Source organism: Schistocerca cancellata, chromosome 5 (assembly GCF_023864275.1).
Source record: "Schistocerca cancellata isolate TAMUIC-IGC-003103 chromosome 5, iqSchCanc2.1, whole genome shotgun sequence".
Classification (NCBI taxonomy): Eukaryota; Metazoa; Arthropoda; class Insecta; order Orthoptera; family Acrididae; genus Schistocerca; species Schistocerca cancellata.
Window position 1 is genome coordinate 770,772,866 of NC_064630.1, and position 22,616 is coordinate 770,795,481.

At 39.8% G+C, this 22,616-nt stretch overlaps 1 protein-coding gene across 1 annotated transcript; it reads right to left on the reverse strand.

The window, feature by feature from the left end:
- Positions 1-73: 73 nt before the first annotated feature.
- Positions 74-22,508, reverse strand: LOC126188278 (LETM1 domain-containing protein 1). Its single transcript, XM_049929861.1, has 5 exons — positions 22,252-22,508; positions 21,763-22,113; positions 16,454-16,742; positions 582-728; positions 74-507 (listed from the first exon to the last, which is right to left on the reverse strand). The coding sequence occupies exons 1-5, from the start codon at positions 22,320-22,322 to the stop codon at positions 331-333; spliced, it is 1,035 nt and encodes a 344-aa protein (XP_049785818.1). The 5' UTR covers positions 22,323-22,508; the 3' UTR covers positions 74-330.
- Positions 22,509-22,616: the final 108 nt, after the last annotated feature.

Below are 22,616 nucleotides of genomic sequence, written 5' to 3' on the forward strand. Positions count from 1 at the left end.
TTTTTAACTGTTTTCATAATGTCACTTTCATTTTATTGTGACAATTTATACCACTTTGGAAGAGAAAGATAAATTTCAGTGAGCAGAAATTTCAAAATTCTTTATTAAGTCCGATAATACAGTATGATGAAAAAATAAACACAGATGGTTCAAGCTTTTCCATAAAATGATTAGTGTTAGAATGATCATTGCAATAAATCCCAGATGGCATCAGTTACCTTGCCTATGCTCTCTCAGCATTCAGTTATCAGAAGGTGGAAATTTGAAGAAATGCCTGTAATTTACATACTAAATTTATGAGAGGGTACAGAGCCAAATTTCAAATGAGACTCAATATATAAGTGCCCAGTTACCGGGCTGATTGTATGCCAGCAGAATAGGGCAATGTAGCAAAAGTGACAAACTGTTTTCATCCACGTGCTTTGAGACTACAATCCAGTTATTTATCCATTCTATCAGATCTTCTTCTTTCACATTAACAGGATTTAATCCACGGAGGAAACAAGCCTGTTGAAAGTCACCTCAGTAAGATTCTGGATACAAAACACAGTATGTTACACCTTTAAATACAAGTATCATACCCATCTCAGCTGGTCATGGCTCATTGCTTTCACTCCACCTTCCCTCAAAATTGCCATATCCATTTCATGTATGATTCGAGCTCGATCAGATAACCGGTACCTGCGTCGCCATCCAACATGCATGCCATGCATTTTAAGAAGATGTCTCTGGAACAAAACAGTGAAGTGAATCTATCTTCTGCTTTTTTTTTTAAAGACACTCAACAAATGAAACAATTCTAATAATTATGATAAGCACCCTCCCCCCCAAAAACGTGTGCGGATGTGTGTGGTAAAGAATTAGTTTCTTGTCTCTAACATTATGGAAATCTGTTTAGAAGCTACCCTCTTCTTAATTTTCTGCTTGATTCAGTGAGTGTAATAAAAAATCGTAAAACAGCACTGGCTGCTCTTTTCAAGGAATGTGTGGTAAAAAATGTCAGGCTATAGTGGGTCCCTGGTGAGTCCTAACAATTACTACTTTCACTTTTGGCAACTCTTAGAACTTTTTACCATGAGTCTGACATTTAACTATAGGTTACCCAACAACAGGCTAAATTAGTTTGCCCACTGGCTCAGTCTACTCAGAAACAGGTGTAGCTGATGTGGAGTAGTAGTTGGATTGGAGACTGCTAGAGAATGAATCCATAAATAAAGATCTTCTGACCAGCATGTAGAGATGGTACAATGCTAATATTTATTGCAAATTTGTAGTATATTAAATGTTACACTGTTGTTGTAGTCTTCAGCCTGAAAATAATCTTGATGCAGCTCTCCATGCTGTTCTATCCTGCTCAAGGCTCTTCATCTTCAAATAACTATTGCAACCTACATCATTCTGAATCTGCTTACTGTGTTTTCATCTCTTGGTATCCCTTGAAAGATTTTTACCGCCATCCCCCTTCCCACTCCACACTTTCCTCTAATAATAAATTAGTGATCCTTTGATGTCTCAGAATGTGTCCTATCAACTGATCCCTTCTTTTAGTCAAGTTGTGACCAAAAATTTTTCTCCAATTTTATTGAACTTTCTCATTAATTACAGGCTAGCTATCTACAGTATTCCTCTGTAGCACCACATCTCAAAAGCTTCTATCCTCTTCTTGTCTGAACAGTTTATTGTCCACTTTTCACCTCCATGTAAGGCTATACGCCTTCAGGAAAGGCTTCCTAACACTTAAATCTATATTTGAAGTGAAAGTTTTCTGCTTCAGAAACACTTTTCTTGCCATTGCCAGTCTACATTTTATCTCTACTTCAGCCATCATGTTACTTTGTTGCCCAAGTCACAAAACTCATCTGCTACTTTAAGAGTTTCATTTCCTAATCTAATTCCCTCAGCATCACCTAGTTTAATTCTACTTCATTCCATTATCTTTGTTTTACTTTTGTTGATATTCATCTTATATCCTCCTTTCAAGACACTCTCCAAGTCTTTTGCTGCTCCTGACAAAATTACAATGTCCTCAGAAAACCTCAAAGCTTTTATTTGTTCTACCTAAACTTTAATTCCTACTCCAAATTTTTCTTTGGTTTCCTGTACTGCTTTCTCAATGCAGACTGAATAACATGAGTGATTGGCTACAATCCTGTCTCACTCCCTTGTCAACCACTGCTTCCTTTTCATGTCTCTTGACTCTTGTAACTACTATCTGGTTTTCGTGCAAGTTGTAAATAGCCTTTCACTCCCTCCATTTTACTCCTACTGCCTTCAAGATTTCAGAAAGAGTATGCCTCTCAACAACGTCAAAAGCTTTCTCTTAATTCTACAAATGTTATAAATGTAAGGTTTGCCTTTCCTTAGCCTGTGTTCTAATAGAGATCACAGGGTCAGTATTGCCTCGTGTGGTCCTACATTACCCCAGAATCCAAACCAATCTTCCCCAAGGCTGGCTTCTATCAGTTTTTTCCATTTTTCTGTAGAGAATTTGTGTTAGTATTTTGCCAACCATAGCTTATGAAACTGATGGTCTGGTAATATTCACACCTGTCTACACCTGCTTTCTTTTACATTCTTCTTGGAGTGAGGATATTTTGCCTGGCTCAAATATCGTGCAAACCAGATGGAACAGTTTTGCCATGGATGGCTCTCCCAAGGCTATCAGTATTCCTGACAGAATGTCGTCTACTCCATAGGGCTAGTTTCAACTTAAGTCTTTCATTGCTCCATCAAATTGTCCTTCCATATCGTATGTACCATCTCATCTATGTCCTCTTCCTTTTCTATAATGCTGCCTCATGTTCAACTCCTTGTATAGAAGCTCTGTATACTCCCATCTTGAAGCATTCCCTTCACTGCTTAGTACTAGTTTTCCATCTGAGCTCTTGCAGCTGCTTCTCTTTTCTCCAAAGGCCTCTTTAATTTTCCTCTAGCTGGTATATGTCTTTTCTCAAGTCATACATGCTTCTAATTCCTTACATACGTCATGTGGCCATTCATGCTTAACCATTTTTTTAATGTTTGTATTTATTTTCACCTGCTTTCTCCAGTCATCAATTAAATTCAATATGTCCTGTGATATCCAACGGTTTCTACAAAGGCCTTGTCTTTTTACCTATTTAATCCTCCGCTACCTTCACTAATTTCATCTCTTGAAGCTACCCATTGGTCTTCAACTGTATTCCTTTCCCATGCTGGTCAATGGTTACCTAATGCTCTCTACGAAACCTACGACAACCTACGGTAATTGAGGTCCTGTCTCATTAATTGCCTATCTTTTTGCAATTCCTTCTGTTTTAATCTACTGTTCCTAACAATAAATCATGGTCAGTGTCCACATCTGCTCCTGGAAATGTCTTACAATTTAAAATCTGATTCTGAAATCTCTGTCTTACCGTCATATAAATTGGCTACAATAATGCATTCAATGCACTGTTAATATTAGCTTACTAGCATCCCAATTTTCTTATTCATTATTAAACCTACTCCTGCAATACCCCTGTTTGATTTTGTATTTATAACCCTGTATTCACCTGACCAGAAGTCCTGCTCCCCTTGCCACCGAACTTCCATAGTTCGCACTATATCAAATTTCAACCTACCCCCATTTCCCTTTTTAAATTTTCTAATCTAACTGCCAATTTAGAAATGTAACATTTCTTGCTCCGACCTGCAGAATGCCAGTTTTGTTTCTCCTGATGGTGACATCGGCCTGGAAATCCAAATGGGGAGTATTTTACTTCTGGAATATTTTACCCAAGAGGATTCCATTATCATTTAACCATGCCCTCGGGAAAAATTACAGCTGTAGTTTCCCCTTGCTTTCAGCCGTTCGCTGTACCAACACAGCAAGGTTGTTTTGGTTGATGTTAGAAGGCCAGACCAGTCAATCATCCAGGCTGTTGCCCCTACAATTACTGATTACTGAAAAGGCTGCTGCTGCTGCTGCTGCTGCCCTTCAAGACTCACACATTTGTCTGTTACATTAGAGAACACAATTCTCCTGCTAACCATTCCTGATTAGGTAGATTCTTTTCATCTGAATTACATCAAAGAGAGAATCATGAGAATTAACAGTAAACTCGAATGGCATTTCAACAGTTTTTGTAATCATACAGAAATGGTACTCGCCACACATCTCTGTCGACGAATAAGTAGGGTTTGAAAAACACGCACTGTATTAAATATGACAAATATTTTTTTGCTTTAAGCACAGCTCACTGTTGCACCACAAGCAGTCTTAATCAGAGGAGAATGCCTTATCCACATATAAGTGTGTTATAGAGGTCATGGCGGTAGGCCTTTATGGTGGGTGGTAGAACACCGTAGTTAAAGGGCAGGGTAGCAGTGGGTGGATGCCCGGTAGTCGTCTGACATGTTGTCATAGAAACATCAATGCTTAAACATTAATATATTGTTCAGCAACAAAAGCAATCGTGATGATACATGGAGAAGTCAACACCCCGCAGCCTTCGAGAAGGTGCGATTGGCAGCAGGGTGGCCTGACAGCTTACAGTGTCAGGTGGCCACTGATGATTACAGCAGTGGCTCAGCAAGGCTGCTGGCCACAGTAGCACGTGACAGCTCATAATGCAGATTAGGGACTGCCTGGCAGCCCCAGACATAGCACACAAAATAATGTTGTGGAGCCAGGGTGGATGAGATGGTGCCCATCACTAGCAGCAGCTGCCCACATGAGCAGAGGCAGGCAGCAAGTATTTTGCCTGTACAAGCAATGGCAGTTGAGTGGCTGCACAGTCCCTGGCTCTAGCTATCTCCAGGGCAGGAGATTGGCAGCAGCTGAAGTGGGCCCGCTGGTTGGAGAGCAGTAAGTCCACAGCATTGGACCCGGCACCAGCAGCGGCACCACAGCTAGCAGTGTCACAGTCTGGACAGAGTGACTGGCTGAGCCACGTAGACTCACAGGCCGAGACTCATACCCGAGTAAAAATGATGAGTATTCATAAGGTCTTGGCCCATTCTTATTTTGTACAGCATCGGTTTTGATCAAGTAAGCAATAAAAATTCTGTGGCTCAGATGTCATGTAACCGGGCCACACGTGTTGGCTCTGCTTTCTTGCTGAGTGGATGATATTTCAACTCTGGTCCCTCAGCTGCAACTCGTGATGTAACTATCTGGCATCATAATGGCAGTTCCTTTTGCATCAGCAAGCACAGCAACTGAAGTAATAACATTTGCAAATTATGCGGCCTCTTGTATTGTCTGTGGCAGGTGACTTAATTGCACTCAGCAGCCAATCAATTTTTTGCAACACAACACAACTCAATTTCATCACAGTGTTAGAAAGTAAGTAAAACAACAGAGTTTATTTTGCAATTATACCACATTTTGCTATTGATAACTGAATAATCTCAGCTGCAAGGAGCAAGATAAGGAAACAGCCAGGCAGTCAACTGCATGATGCATTCACGAATATGAACTCAATATGGAGGGTTCTGTACACATGCATGTGTAATCAAAGGATTTGTTATTAATAACCAGTACACTAATTTAAAGGTACAAGAGGACTCACTGTAGTATGTTCTAAATCTGGTATGTGTGGTAGTATTTTAATACTACCACACAATTTCAACAGATCTCTGGCAGCACTCCAAAGTATATGTTTCTAGATGCTGCTACCCATCAGCTGAGACTACATAAGATGCATATTCCCAGTCTGGAAAATCCTGGTACTCCCAAATGTTTGCAGGAATCGTCTTGCATGTTGCTGCTCTTCAAGTATCCCCTTAAAGAATTACTGGAAAGTTGGTTTGAGCACCGTGATGCTTAAATATGCATGGAGATTGTTTGCCCATACCTCCATGACTACACAACAAATCACAAAGGGCCAAGGCCTGCTTTTACACACAGATTTTCCATTTAACTAGGAACATACAGACAGCCTGTTGCTACAAATAACATACAAATTTGATAGAGCTATTGCAGGTAATTACTGCCTAATTTATCTCATCATACATTCTTTCATTCTGTTCATCACTTGTGGAGCAAATAGAAATATCAACTTGTACTACTTGGGCAGATATTAGACAAAAAGCTACCTTGGCTATGAGAATGCGTTCACTATGTTGTTCATAGTAACTTACCTACATTCCTATTTTATTTTGTATTGGTAATCCTGGCCTCACCTGCTCTTCCTGCCACCACACTTCACTAATTCCCAGTGTATAGACTTCCATCAATTCCATTCTCTTTCTAAATTCTCTATCCTACGTTCCTGATCAAGTGAGGTAACACCGCACATAGTGACCATTAAGGCAGGCAGTCAAACGTTTTAATAATCATACCAAAAAAATAAAGCTATGAAATAATTTTCTTTGTTTGTTTGTTTGTTTGTAGGTGTGTGTATATATATGTATATATGCAGTCATGGTACACAGTGAAATCCACAGGCCATAGTAACACAGCACACCATTAGAGGAGCCAAAACATAATGGCAGAGCCCGTCGATAAAGTACAGTATCACATGATAATATGTTTTCTTCATCTGAAGAGCAACAAAGCTAAAATAATCCATGCTGAATTAATGGAAGTGTATGACAACAATGCATCACTATGACACAGTGGATAGGTGGCACAGATGCATCCAGTGAGGTTGAACAATTCTGAATGATAAAGAACAAACTAGCAGGCCACATTTCTATGAAGAACTGGGAATTGTTAAGATGCGGACACCCCAGTGCTCAAAGACTGGTGTATCACAATCGAAATGATAGTGGAAAAACTGTCATACATTGGTTTTCAAAATCTTGCATGACATTCTAAATACAGCCTGTCAGAATCTGTTCACGCCGATTCAAAACACACAACTGAATCAAAGCAGCAGAGGAAATTCGGTTGTCTCAGGCTAATCTTCTTTAGCTATCTAATCACCAAGCATGAGTGCTAGGTGTATCACAATGACCCAAGACAAAGGATCGAAACAAATACTTAAGACACAAATTCATCACTGCAAAAAAAGGCAAAGATCAGATCATCATTGGGCAAGGTGAAGATAATTGATTTTTGAGATTTTTAATGGCGTGATGATAACCAATTACGCTCTTACGGGGGCAAACTGTCAGATGATAGGATGGCTACTCAAATTTTGAAAAAGTCATCCATGAAAAGTGGACAGATCCAGTCAGAAGGGTCAAACTATAAAGTGAGGAAGCTAAAAACATACGCACACACCAGAAGGTGTAAAAGGGCGGGTCAAATCAAAAAATGGAAAAGCAGGGATAAAAGAGCGGTCCTTGCCCGGGGGAAGTGGCCATAGGTACCAGACCCAGAAAATGCGGAGAGAGGCCCCAACCACGGCCACCCTGACCCTGCTCCAGGAGAAATGCAAAATATTATAACTGAAAATAAAAACCACTTTCGCGAAGGAAACTGAGGACCAGTTTCAACCATCTGTGAATCATCTCCTAATATTAAGACAAGGAATTGGGAAGGCTATACTAGTATCAAAAGATGTGGACATTCCACTAATATTTGGGAGATCATCAGCCTGGATCCAAAACCACATTGTGAGGGTGGCTCGTTACACAAGGGAAAACAATGGATGGGCCTAGCATGACCGACAAGTAGATGGTATAAGACAGAAACAAAAATAACTATTAATAATGCTGCTGAGTTCATTTGTCACCTAGCATGTACTCTGCATTTTTACTGTAAGTAGATTATAGGCCTTAGATGCATTGTCTTACGAGTCAAAGGAATTGTTAATATTTAAACACAGGTGCATTATGTGGAAGATCTGTAAATATAATTAATAAAGTGTACTAATTTCTGGTTAATTAAACAGCATCAACCATTTTGTTCCTTTTGATCTCTCCCCTCACCATACCTGCCATTGAAAAGAAGAATTCCTTGAAACCTCCCAACACAGTGACAGAAAAATTTATTGTATCTTATTGTTTCATCCTCCTAAAGTTCCATTTGCAAGTAGTGCACGAGATGAACAACTGTTGGCAGATCTTGTAATATAGGTAATTTTTGCCTCACAAACATTAGTATATGCTCAATAGTAAATGCCTGATGGCTTCAAGTTATCAACAATTGTAATGTAAAAGAAATGAACCATCGCATAGCACCCAACAGAATCTATTATTCTTTATCTTTGTCGCTCCTGCGCGGCGGCTGTAAATCTCTATGTACACGTATTGATTAATGATATAAAAAGAATTCTATTGTTTCAAGACAAACGAGGCCTTGAGCACTTCACCTATTACTGTTTCTATTCCATGAAAGGCGGATGCAGACTTGCTGCATTCCACAATCTGTATTTTATAATTTGTGCAAAATAGTCTGTAAATGTGCCAATTGTCTTCTCAATCAGAAAACATATAGTTTTATATAATTAATTACAAGCAGGCACCATCAAGAGGACATTAATCTCAAGTATTGCCTGTGATGTGCAAAGCTTTTGTTAATACGCACCAGCTATTGTAACTGTAATATAAAAAGGAACGTAGCATTAAAAAACGTGTGTTATATATGAAGTGTGCTTATTTAGAAAAATTATCCTTAAGTATATCCATCTCCTCATTAATTGAATGTTAATCATTTTTTATCAGTTTATCTCCAGAAATTATGATCACGCTGATGGACCGAACGCAGCACTGAAGCAGGAGGAACATTATCGTATTCCTATCATTTTTGAAACAATCATTTTCAATTGTGTACTGTTGATTTCTTTTAAAGTCAATAAATCTTTTTGTCCCTTAGTGTCGATCTGTGTTTGACTGCATCGTGGTCATGAAAATGCGCGGAAATGATAATTTTGCTTCCTACCAATCTCAAATAAATTAATCTGCTGCTCCATGTCCAAAGAATGTCAGGTATTTAGTGACTTGTTACTATACGATAATTCAATCAATCTCTGATTCTGTTGCCAAGTTACACACAAAACATCATTATATCTTCAACACTACAATCCGTGTCTAGGGCTAAATTTCTCTGATTTTATTGTCATGGTCATTTCAAAACAGAAAATAACATTTTGTTCATAATACTCTTAAGTTCGGCAGTAGGCTTCTCTGTGTATATCAATGGAGTTGGTTGAGTGTGCTTGTGACACTCTTGAACCGACTACATGACCAAGTAACAAAATGTGCAGATCTCAATTGAATCTTATCTATCACTCCTATTAATACCACCCACTGAATTTCCCGAAATGACAAGCAACATTCAAGAATGGCTTGAACAAGATGTTTGTAAGATACCTCTTTTGCTACACTATGTACCATACTGATTTCAAAGGACAAGAGAAACTTCAATCAACTATATTTTTTCACTTAACTATGAAAATAATTTTACAGTAATTATTTAACTGCATTGGATTATGTTTCTTACTTTACTTATCTCATCCTCTACTACCATAACAACATGAATTCTAATTTGATAATTTCAAAGTTTTTAAAAAGTCCCGTTTTAGTTCTCCAAAAGCTCAGCAACAAATAAAAAATAAAAAAAATCAGCAAAAACTGTAAGACAGAAGACAAATCAGTATACCTTATGGTCCCTTTTCTTTATTCCGCCGTAAGTGACTGAGAAGGATGTAAAAGATTGTATATACTCAGACTCACTTTAAAGGTTCTGGGCACTGACTAAGTTATGACCAGAGTGACGCTTGTCTTGGGTGACAGAGCAAAAGAAAACTTCAAATGATAACAATAATGAAAATTCCTGGATGGAACAAGATGTAAAATAAGGGAAAGGCAACAACTCACCTCTAGTGGACTGATGTGTGGAATATAGAAACACATAACAGAAAACAGTATTCACGTTAGCTAAAGTACGCACCTTCACACACCCACACACTTCCATGGCCTGCAGTAATCTATGATCAGTATCACCGATGGCGTGGGAGCATATGTTTGGGTCTGATTGTGCACTTTTATTAGAAAAAAGTGCAAGAACTCAAAAGCTAGTGTGAATACTATTTTCTGTTGTGTTTCAATGCTTGATGCATCAGACCACTATAAAATTTCAAATCACAATGGCAGATATGGATTTGGACATGGCCGCCAAATTACAACCTTGTGTCTTGTTCTTGCAAAACACCATTTAGCTTATAGTCTGTGTAAATGAAAACATTGAGCAGCAAGCTGGCATTTCAATATGCCATTGCTCCATTCTTTCCACAGCAAAGTATTTCACCATTTTGCTGGAAAAGGTCTACCTGAAATAGTGTATTGCAGTTTACACACACACACACACACACACACACAAAAAAACACAAAAAAAACACTCGTTTACAAGGGTGAAACTGAATTTTTTTTACAAAAACAAACAAGATTAGTTTTTCAAATATTTTAAATTATTTTTTTCTACAAGGTGCTAGGTCAGGCCTGTATGGTGGCAGTCCATGATGCTGACCTTTAGGGCATACAGATAATAAGTCTCTAGTTTTGCTGCATGCAGCGATTTGTCATCATGACATGAAATTTTTGCCTTTTGGGTGAACTTAATCAAAAATTTGTAATAAACATACATTTGTGTGCCACTTGACAGTAATGGACATCTATATTCTGATGCTACAACAGCAATATGGTCCATTTTGGAAAATACCTAACAACCATCTTCTTATTAGCACTGTGAATTCATCAGACTCTGGTAGGCTTAGGTTCTGCTAAAAACACCCAGAGTTTTTCTGTACCAATTAATGTGTTGTTTTTGATCAGGAGTCAGATTATGTGGAATCCATTGGCAACAAAGTTTTTTCACACCTGTTGATATAAAATGTTTCATATTCATGCTGTGCCAAAGCCCAGTCTTGCCTGAAAAAATTCTTAGGATGTCTATTGATCAACTTGAGCTCACACTACCAATTATAAATTGTTGCATTACATGGGGCTCTTTGTCAATACATTTTTAAGCCAATCTTCACAGTTAGTGACAATTTAACATCACAAAAAATACAGCCTGCAGCCTGGAAATGTTCTCCAGACAAATTTATTTTTTTGTACGCACAAAATCTTGATAATGAGTAGAAACTATTACAGCAAATCGAACAGACTACATGGCAATCAATTTGAAACATCAGAAAGTAGCAGTGAAATATAAACATGGCATTACACTAGGCCATTTTTTTCTTTTTACAACCTCCAACTGCTTAGTATAGAAGCTACGCGAGTGGCAGGAAGTGGACATGTGCTACAGGCTACTGCGCAACTCTCGCACTACACACTCCGCCATTGCCAACCTCAAGGCATCAATCTGCATTGCACTACAGCCACGTAAACATGGCTGCCATCATTTTTGTTCCCGTCAAGTGTGAATCATGAAGTGTAATTCGGTTTCTGCAAGCAGAAGCGAACAGTGCAGCAGAAATTCATTGGAGAATGAGCCAAGTGTACAGTGATAACTTCATGACTGATGGTTGTGTGCGTGAATGGTACCAAAAGTTTAAAGATGGCCGAAATGATGTGCATGATGAAAGGGGCCAAGGACGCAAGTCTGTCGTTACAGCTGACCTTGCTGAATGAGTTGACAAAATGGTTACAGAAAATCGTATGTTCACCATAACTGCTTTGTCTATGGGAATTCCAGAAGTTTCAAGACCTGTTGTACACTCTATTGTTACTGAACATTTAGCGTACAAAAAACTTTGTGCTCATTTGGGTCCAGAAATGTTGACTGACGCCCACAAAAGTCACTTAATGGTGTGAGCTTTAAATTTCCTTGACTGTTATAATGACGAAGGAGAGAATCAACTGTTACTGCAGATGAAACTTGGATCAAATATGACACACCGGAAACAGAACAACAATCACAACAATGGATGCATCCAAATTCACCAAACAAACCAAAAAAAATTCAAACAAACATTCAACAACAGAAAGGTTGTGGCTAACATGTTTTGGGAGCAAAAAGATGTATTGCTTGTAGAGTTTATGCAGCCCGGAACCACTATCAATGCAGCTGCTTATTGTTAAACTTTACGATGTTTGTGGAGAGCCATTCAAAACAAACGAAGAGGAATGCTGACTTCAGGAATTGTGTTGATCCATGACAATGCTCGCCCACACACTGCTAGCACAACCCAATGGCTCCTTGAACAATTTCAATGGGACATTTTCGATCATCTGCCGTACAGCCCTGACCTGGCACCCAGAGACATTCACCTTTTCCCTGAACTAATGACATGGCTGGGAGGGCAGTACTTTCAAACCAATGAAGATCTTCAAAACAATGTCAATACTCATTTGCAATCATTGACGGCAACATTTTATGAAGAGGGTATTGCAAAGCTTGTCCACAGGTTCGATAAATGTCTCAATCTTTTCGGTGATTATGCTCAAAAGTAACAATAAGTGTACAAAAACTTTTGGTAAAAAATAATTGTTTTCTATTAACTTGTCTTTTATTTATAGCCTATCGGAGGTTGGAAAAAAAAAGAACCCTCATAAAATTTCTTGCATTTAAGCTTTACTAATGCATTCTTAACCGGTACCCACAAACATGAACTTTAACATAATTAATCTTACAAATGTAAAATTGTTGATAGTATAATTTAAACAGATAGATAAAAAAATCTACTCACCAAGCGGCGTTAGGGGAAAACACACACACACAACAGGATTTAACTATTACAAGCTTTCAGAGCCAGTGGCTCCTCCTCCTGGCAGAAGAGTTAAAGGGGAAGGAAGAGGGCTGGAGAGCTGTATGCACAGAGGTACAGTTCAGAAAAGTCTGAACTTTGGACCAGGGAAGGCTTCCCGGATGGGATGAGAAGGAAAGACCAATTGTTGGGGACTACACCAGACGACATTTGAAACCTGAGAGCTTAAAGGTGAAAGGCAGGGTAATACGCCAAACAGAGATCACTACTACAACTTCGTTCATGAGTTAATAAGAGTGGAAAGCTAAGTGCATTGTATGTAACAGAGGTGGGAGGGGGGACGGCAAAAAATAGATGAGTCAGCAAATGAAAGATGTAGGAAACTAAAATGGAGTGAAGAAAGGAGTAGTTACTGTAAATAAATGCTGAAACGGAAGGAATTAACGTAAATTAAGGCCAGGTAGGTGGCGAGAACCAAGGACATGTAGTGCTAGTTCCCACCTGCGGAGTTCTGAGAAACTGGTGTCTGGGAGAAGAATCCAGATGGCGCGTGTGGTGAAAAAAGCACTGTGATCATGGCTGTTGTGTACAGCATGTTCCGCAACAAGATATTGTGTGCTGCCTGTATACCCCTTCTGCCTATGCCCATTATTCTGACTGACAACTGGGTGGTAGTCATGCCAATGTAAAAGCCCGAACAGTGTTTACGTAACAGCTGGTATGTGTTGTTTCGCAGGTGGTTCTCCCTTTCATACTATATGTTTTGCCAGTTACAGGATTGGAATAGATGGTGGTAGGGAGAGGGGGGGTGTGTGTGCATAGGACAAATCTTGCAATGGGGATGGTCACAACAGTACAAGCCATAGGGTAGGGAGATAGGTGCAGAAGAAGCATAGGGTCTGACAAGGATGTTGCAGAGATTGGGAGAGCGACGAAAAGCTATTCCAGATGAGGTGGGCAAAATCTTAGACAGAATGCATCTCACTTCAGAGCACAATTTTAGGAAGTCATGGCCTTGTCAAAGTAGCTAATTGATACATTAAAGACAAGAATAATACCGGGTGACAAGTGGTGTGCTCTGAAGTTGTTTTTTGAAGGGATCAGCAGTACCACAATTGGATGTGATGGCCTGGGAAATCTGCTTTTGAACTAGGCTGCTGGGATAATTATGTCCAGTGAAGGCTGAATTGAGGGTGGTGGTGTATTGCTGTAAAGAGTCTGCATCCAAACAATGCCATCTTGAATGCCAAGGCTGTATGGGATGGAATGTTTGACATGGAAAGGATGGCAACTGTCAAAATGTAAGTACTGTTGTTTGTTGGTAGGTTTGATGTGGACGAAAGTGTGTAGCTGGCTACGGTGAGGGTGAAATCAACATGTTACCTCTGATACAGCCACCTTTGAAATGACACGTTACACATCAGCTGTTAAGTAAACACTGTTTGGCCATTTACATTGGCAGGACTACCAACCAATTATCAGTCAGGATGAATGGACATAGGCAGGGGCATATAAAGGCAACACACAATATCATGTTGCAGAGCATGCTGTACATGACAGCCATGACATTGGTACCTGTCTCACCACACACGCCATCTGGATTCTTCCCACCGCATGTGGGAACTAGCACAACATGTCCTTAGTTCTTGCCAACCACCTGGCCTTAATTTATGTTAATTCATTCCGTCTCAGCATTTATTAACAGTAACTATTCCTTTCTTCACTCCATTTTAGTTTCCTACATCTTCCATTTTCTGACTCGTCTATTTTTTGCCATCCCCCCTTTCCACCTCTGTTATACAGGGTGTTACAAAAAGGTACGGCTGAACTTTCAGGAAACACTCTTCACACAAAAATAAAGAAAAGATGTCATGTGGACATGTGTCCGGAAACGCTTAATTTCCATGTTAGAGCTCATTTTAGTTTCATCAGTATGTACTGTACTTCCTCGATTCACCGTCAGTTGGCCCAATTGAAGGAAGGTAATGTTGACTTCGGTGCTTGCATTGCCATGCGACTCATTGCTCTACAGTACTAGCATCAAGCACATCAGTACGTAGCATCAACAGGTTAGTGTCCATCACGAACGTGGTTTTGCAGTCAGTGCAATGTTTACAAATGCGGAGTTGGCAGATGCCCATTTGATGTATGGATTAGCACAGGGCAATAACCGTGGCGCAGTACGTTTGTATCGAGACAGATTTCCAGAACGAAGGTGTCCCGACAGGAAGACGTTCGAAGCAATTGATCGGCGTCTTAGGGAGCACGGAACATTCCAGCCTATGACTCGCGACTGGGGAAGACCTAGAACGACGAGGACACCTGCAATGGACGAGGCAATTCTTCGTGCAGTTGACGATAACCCTAATGTCAGCGTCAGAGAAGTTGCTGCTGTACAAGGTAACATCGACCACGTCACTGTATGGAGAGTGCTACGGGAGAACCAGTTGTTTCCGTACCATGTACAGCATGTGCAGGCACAATCAGCAGCTGATTGGCCTCCACGGGTACACTTCTGGGAATGGTTCATCCAACAATGTGTCAATCCTCATTTCAGTGCAAATGTGCTCTTTACGGATGAGGCTTCATTCCAACGTGATCAAATTGTAACTTTTCACAATCAACGTGTGGGCTGACGAGAATCCGCACACAATTCTGCAATCATGTCATCAACACAGATTTTCTGTGAACATCTGGGCAGGCATTGTTGGTGATGTCTTGATTGGGCCCCATGTTCTTCCACCTACGTTCAATGGAGCACGTTATCATGATTTCATACGGGATACTCTACCTGTGCTGCTAGAACATGTGCCTTTGCAAGTACGACACAACATGTGGTTCATGCACGATGGAGCTCCTGCACATTTCAGTCAGTGTTCATACGCTTCTCAACAACAGATTCAGTGACCGATGGATTGGTAAAGGTGGACCAATTACATGGCCTCCACGCTCTCCTGACCTCAAAACTCTTGACTATCATTTACCGGGGCATTTGAAAGCTCTTGACTACGCAACCCCGGTACCAAATGTAGAGACTCTTCGTGCTCGTATTGTGGATGGCTGTGATACAATACGCCATTCTCCAGGCCTGCACCAGCGCATCAGGGATTCCATGCGATGGAGGGCGGATGCATGTATCCTCGCTAACGGAGGACATTTTGAACATTTCCTGTAACAAAGTGTTTGAAGTCACGCTGGTACATTCTGTTGCTGTGTGTTTCCACTCCATGATTAATGTGATTTGAAGAGAAGTAATAAAATGAGCTCTAACATGGAAAGTAAGTGTTTCCGGACACATGTCCACATAACATATTTTCTTTCTTTGTGGGTGAGGAATGTTTCCTGAAAGTTTGGCCATACCTTTTTGTAACACCCTGTATACAACGCACTTAGCTTTTCAGTCTTATCAACTCCTGCACAATGTTTTAGAAGTAATCTCTGTCTTGCATATTACCCTGTCTTCCACCTTTAAACTCTCAGATTTCAAACCTTATCCGGTGCAGTCTCCAACAATCGGTCTTTCCTTTTCATCTCATCTGGTAAGTCTCCCCTGACCTGGGGTTCTGTGTGACATTTCTGAACTGTCCCCTTTCTCCGACAGCCCCCCAGTCCTTTTCCTTCACCCCTCTTCATTGACCTTCAACTCTTCTGCCAGAAGAATGAACCACTGGCTCCGAAAGCTTGTAATAGCTAAATCCTTTTGTGTGGGTGTGTGCCACTTAGTGAGTAGACTTTTTATCTATCTGTTTATATTAAATGTAAAACTGTGTAATTTATAAACTCAAATAACAATACCAACAGTAGTTCTGTTACTAATTCTAACCAACTTCTTTCATAACTTATCCTAATTCCACATAAGGATACAATCTATGAACTGTCATACTTACAACATGACCAGTATAGAGATACAGGATGTGGTATGGGTGTCCTTTAAATAAGTCAATGCACTTCACAATATCCTCGGTTTTTGGATGCACACCGCTTCCTATTAAACTTAAAATCCTTGCCCATGGTTTGTGTAAGGATTCATCCTCTATATTGTCCAACTGTGCCTGCAAAGCTCTGAACACTGGTCGACAGTGGTATAAACGTGACCGAAGATTATGAACATCAAATTCCACGCGCTGCTGAATGGTCCAGAAATGAGAGCACAGCAGTTGTCGAGGGAACAGGTATCTAGACATTCAGTAAACATTTTAACACTGGAAATAAAGTGTACGTAAAGCCCAAGATGTACAATGCTGACAACAATGTCATCAAAATGCTCAATGAATTTTGTATCACTACTTACCAACAGCGAAGTGAGAAATGGATATTATATGGACAGAAATAATTTATATTTCACTTAGATATTCTAAACATCTGAGATTACATGACTTACACTAAAAAAGCACATATCAAACTAATAAATTTTAAGAAGTAGGATAGCAGGGCATGTGTTTGCCAACAGTTGATGAGCACAACTACAGGAGATTAACAGAAAAAAAGAAAGAACTTACGACTTTCAGAACTTTGAAGGAGATTCTTCACACCAAAACTTGGACCAATTGAAGGAAAAATGTACATTTGTTACAGGAAAATGAAGAATGCTGGAATCCTTATATCACACATAATAATAATAATAATAATAATAACCACAATAGATTCAGACATTAGGTTATTGACAATGGGCTGCAAGCCAACTGGTAAGTTGTGTGTGTGTGTGTGTGTGTGTGTGTGTGTGTGTGTGTGTGTGTGTGTGTGTGGGCGCGTGCATTTCAAAACTAGTGTGTGATTGCTTTGTTCTGTGGATTATCAATTTTGCGGCTAATATTTGATTGCAGTCTCCCCCCCACCCCCCCTCCAACTCCCAATTTCCTACGTTTCTCCCTTATCTTCAATATTTATTTTATGAATTTGTACAATTCTGTATTTCATGTTTATATTTTCATGCCATGGCTACATGCTATGTTATTACTCGACATACGGAACTGATGTTTGTGTAGCATCTAAGGGCACAATATGACATAACCAGTCAAAGCCAATAGGGGACATCAAATCCTCTGGTTTATCCAGTCATTCTGTCTCTCATAATTTTACAGTTTTCTCATGTGATTTTTTGTTTTGATATGAAAAGCCTGACATAAAAAGTGAAGCATCCACAAGACATGGTCAGATGGCAATATAACTTTGTACATGTACACATCACTGGTGGATATGAAAATGAGAGTTGCAATTCTGTAACAGGTAGAATGGCCACCACAGTGCATTAGTATTGTTACCAGGCCCAGTACAGTATATAAGGTGCATGAACAGGGTCATATGTTGAGTGATCACTCTGAAGAACACGGAGACACTGCATGCTTGTGCATGTTATCAGCACCTGATGAAGTTTGGAAGGGACCTCACTGTGGACCTCCACTGGGCCAGCTGGTTGAATCGTACAATATCCTGATTTATGGGGCATTCGGATCATTGGTTCGATGTCTGACCAGATGGGAACATATGGGCAGGCATACTCATTGTCACGGTTCTGGTCAACCTCGTCTGACTATCACAAGGGAGGATCACCATATTGTACACCGAGCACATTGTAATCCCTTCACACCTGCTCCTGTCATCTGAGAAAAAGTAATAGATTCCTACAACACTGGGTGCTACCCTGCACCGTTGCTCAGACACTAGCAGCAGACGGACTAGTAAATTATGTTCCCATGTGTAGGCTGCCATTAACACCACAACACAAATGGCTGTTAGGAGTGGTACTGCTGATGAGTGGCATCGCGTTCTGTTCAGTGATGAATCGTGGTTCTGCACTACCCCTGATGACCATTCTCAACGAGTATGGCAATGGCCTTGGGAGAGGTTCTACTCTTCCAGTGTACTGGAGAGACACAGCGGTGATACTCTGGCATCATGATATGGGGAGCCATTGGGTATGACTTCAGATCATGGCTGGTAATGGCTGAGGGAACTCTGACAGCACACGGTACATAAAAGACATCCTGCATCGTCTTTTCTATCCTATTCTGCATATGCAAAACATAGTGTATGTTTTCCCTGTGAATACTAAGGCTAGACAGGGAATCCAAATCACCATCAGATACTAAATCCTCACGAGTTACTTCTCGTGCAACAGTATCGTTTTCAACATGATGCAACAATTCTCATCCACACATAGCAAATGTGTCTATGAGATGTCTGCACAATACTAAGGTAGTCCCATGGCCTGTAAAATCCCCAGATCCATCCCTGACAGAATGTGTGACCAGCATGGATGTCAACTTGGTCCTAGTGTCAGTATCCAGATTACCAAGGACCAGTTAGAGCAGCTTATCTTAAAATAGGATACAATGGCTTTACGACAGCTTTGCCAACCAAACTGGTGCACGCATTCAGGCCAGACGGGTTGCAACGTCACATTGATAAGTGGGCTCAAGTTCTTTGTAAATCTGACTCAGCTTTGTAACCACTGAAATAATATCAAATACCATCTCAACACATGAAGTTTCACATGGGGAAAAAAGATTCTTCCAAAAGCTAGTGAAGTCTTCATTATTCTTTGTGAGCCTGTTGCAACTCAGCAATTCTGCTATTTGACGTACATTTTTGCATTTTGCCAGAATTTCCCTTATTGTATTTAAAAGTTTACTTGACTACTAGTATTATTCAGAGGAAATAGCTACCACATTTCTGACAGCACAGGCCTTATGTCTCCACCTGAGACTAACACTTGTCACACAGCTTCACAGTCCATTGCCTTGTAGATATCATGAATTTTCAATTCTTGAATCTAGATATTCATACAATTTGTAGGAGGAGTAGGCTACATAATGGGACATGCATTTAATTTCCTTTTAATAATTCCCAATTTATTGCTTTACATAAGGTAGGAGCTAGAAGAATGACATTGGTCCAGAGTGCATGATTCAACTCTGAACTTTTTTTTGGGAAAAAAAGGCAACATGAAAAAACATCAGTGTCTTGTACTGTTAAAGTACAAATCAAATTTCAGCTGAAGCTTAGTTTTATTACTGACAATAAGCATTGAAGAGTAATTTTAAATGTGCTTAGAAGTGAGTATAAGAATTCCAGTACCTTTAGATATTAATGGCTACAGGACCAATGCTAGCCAGGGCACTCCACTTCCAATAAGATACATAGACTAATAATGCATTCTTTTCACATAGATTAAAATAACCAATAAGAAAAGGGCAACATATTTTGAGCACCAAAAATGGAACTACTTGATATTCTTAATGGGTGGACTTAAAATTGCGATCACTACGTCTTTGGTATTTTCTCTGCCTTTTTGGAATGAAGGCTTTGGTGACAAACACATCAACTGTCCAACTCAATGTTTATGTTAGGTTGGGAGGGTGACAGACTGTGTGTGAGCTGACAAAATCAACATGTGTTGTCATATGAGGAAAAACAATTACAGTTACTGAATACTTCAAACAGTACTTATTTCAGCTGTATATCACAATATAAAATATTTTTTACAGTTGTAGAGAACATTCCAATTAATTTTAGGCTTATGACTGCTGCTTTTCCAAATATGTTGCATATTCCATGTTCGAGTCAATATCTGGCACAACTGAAACAACTTACTGCCACAAAACATACTGTTTGTCTGCTGCATTCTCATTGCATATTTACAACCAGCTCTTGGCACCCCTCCTCCCCCCTTGCTTTTCTGTTACGCTTTCAGAAGTGCTGATACCATGAAAATAATCATCTCTGATCTAAACTCTGCTGGATGCTAACACACTGGCCTCACCTATGCCCTCCAAATGAATCCTGAACAAAATTACGTTCTGCTGGAATATGAAAATCATCTAGCAGCAAGTTTTTTTGACTTGTCACCTTAACTTGCTGCCAACATTATATAAGTGTGAAACACTTGAGGACTTAATGGAGAGGTTTTCCGGTGATTTCCATAAATCGCTTCAGGCAAATGCCTGAAAGTGCACGGCCGATCTCATTCCCTAATCTGATGGGACCAATGACCTCGCTGTTTGGTCCCCTCTCCCACATCAACCAACCCACAAACTTTGGGGAGACGCCATTTGGTTCCTCCTGAGAGATTTCAAAGTCTTAACGCTTCTGCAGGTAACTTCTCTTCATATTCATCTGACAGCATTAGTGGGTCATCAGTCGCCTTTTCTAATTTATGGCTTCTGGTCCAGTGGTAATTTTGGTAACACTCACAATCTCATTCATGCCCCCCCCCCCTTTTTTGGGGGGGGCACATTTTCTGGAGCTATCAGAGGCTCCAATTAAAGCCCACCACAGTGACCCGATAGCTTAAGGGTGGCCGCAATGATGTTACAAATGAACATGAAGGTACTTATGTAACGATGTCAATCTGTACCGCACGTCTGAAGTGAAAGATGAAATGATGGTGGTAAGTGGCTTTGATTAATGAAAAATATTCATCATTAATTTTAATCTCCTGCAGCAGATCTCTAAATTCTTTCTGGACTGGAAAGCAATTCACAGAAATCCAGTTTGCAAAGTAAGCAGAAATGTCCAAACAGTAAATACCATTAAAAATATCTACAATCTGTTAACTTACTATGTTATTTCAGCACTGATTTCGAGTTTCCTCTGGCATGTTAGTGCCTGAATATTTTGGCAATTTACTGCACTGCACTCAGTAAGTACTCCTCATATACTGAGGTATTATGGGAACTGCTCTTTACTATCAGGAGCTGATACGTGGAGTGGATGGCTAATGTAACATAGAAGGATTGCAAGGTATGTTGGTATTAAAATATTGAGCCAGATGGCACTACCACCCAGCTGAACACTTCATTCCCTTATCTTCTTCATGTATTGTATGATTCTGATTACCCGCAAGGTAAGCTTTGAAAATGTCGTGTCAAAAGCTCTACAGTGATTTGCAGATTGTGCATGTACAATATACCTATCAAGTGCATAGGGAAGTATCTAAATGTGACATATTAGGCCTATACTAATGGAAACAAGCAGTTACACAAACTACAGTACCCACATTCACACGTCCACTATCAAAATTTCAGACACGATTGATTCACATGGCAGCTTCAAATTACATTTGTAGCAAAATTAATACTCCAAAAGTCTTGATTATAACTCAGAGCTAGTAATTAATGTGGACTTCCGTTCAGAGTTAGACTTCACACAAAATATGCTGATAGACAACCAAGTGCAAAAGACATGATATACTTACACCATTGGCAAAACTATATAATTTGTAAAAGGCAAAACGGATAGAAAGAGCATTGGAGCAACTTTCACTATGTCTTTCTTCATCTTGTGATACAATTCAAGTTCACCTCGACTTAAAAGTGCGCGATCTCTCAGAGCGGTATGTATCTGCATTGAGATCTGAAAGAATGACTTCAAGTCTCTGTAGAAATCCTTAATTCCGGCAGTAAATATCCTGTACGTACGTAGAGCCGCGGGGAACTTCTTCTCCAAAAGCGTCTCATAGCCTTGAACAAATTGCATGTAGCGCGAAAGTGCATATCGTCGTATTTTATTAATTTCTTTCTGTGACGTCGTAGTTTTCTGACTGCATCTGCGAAAACACTGATTGTTAGAAGTTAATATGTGACACATGCTCACCTACATCTGACACAATGCTATGTGATGTTTTCTCTCGTTTATCTACGCAATATGAGTAGTTGATCATGCTTACTATATGAATTAATCGTACCTACGAATACAATGTCGAGTTATGCTGCAACTCGTTATTAAACTCCTGCCAATACAACTTGAATAAATCATCTTCGGTATTCAGATCAAAGCATTTAAAAATCAACTAATCTCAAAACAGCAAAATATTGTTGTATTTCAGACTGTCACTATTTATTTCCATCCATCAACAATATCACGAATACGCATTTGTTTGAATACCTCCTTCCCATCTTCGATAGCAGCATAGCACGCACTGACGACAGAGTCGACAAGGATGTTCGACTATCGTTGGAACTGCGATACTAGATTTGATTTCACATGCCGCACCATAGAGTATAAATGTCTATGCAGTGAGCATTCGAATGAGCGGAAACGGGATTCTGA

Coding starts and splice junctions, on each gene's coding strand:
- LOC126188278 (XM_049929861.1), bottom strand. CDS start 22,322: ATGATTTATTCAAGTTGTATTGGCAGGAGTTTAATAACGAGTTGCAGC. Junction 22,114..22,251: donor ACTCGACATTGTATTCGTAG/GTACGATTAATT, acceptor GTGTTTTCGCAG/ATGCAGTCAGAAAACTACGA. Junction 16,743..21,762: donor TATATAGTTTTGCCAATGGT/GTAAGTATATCA, acceptor CTGAATGTCTAG/ATACCTGTTCCCTCGACAAC.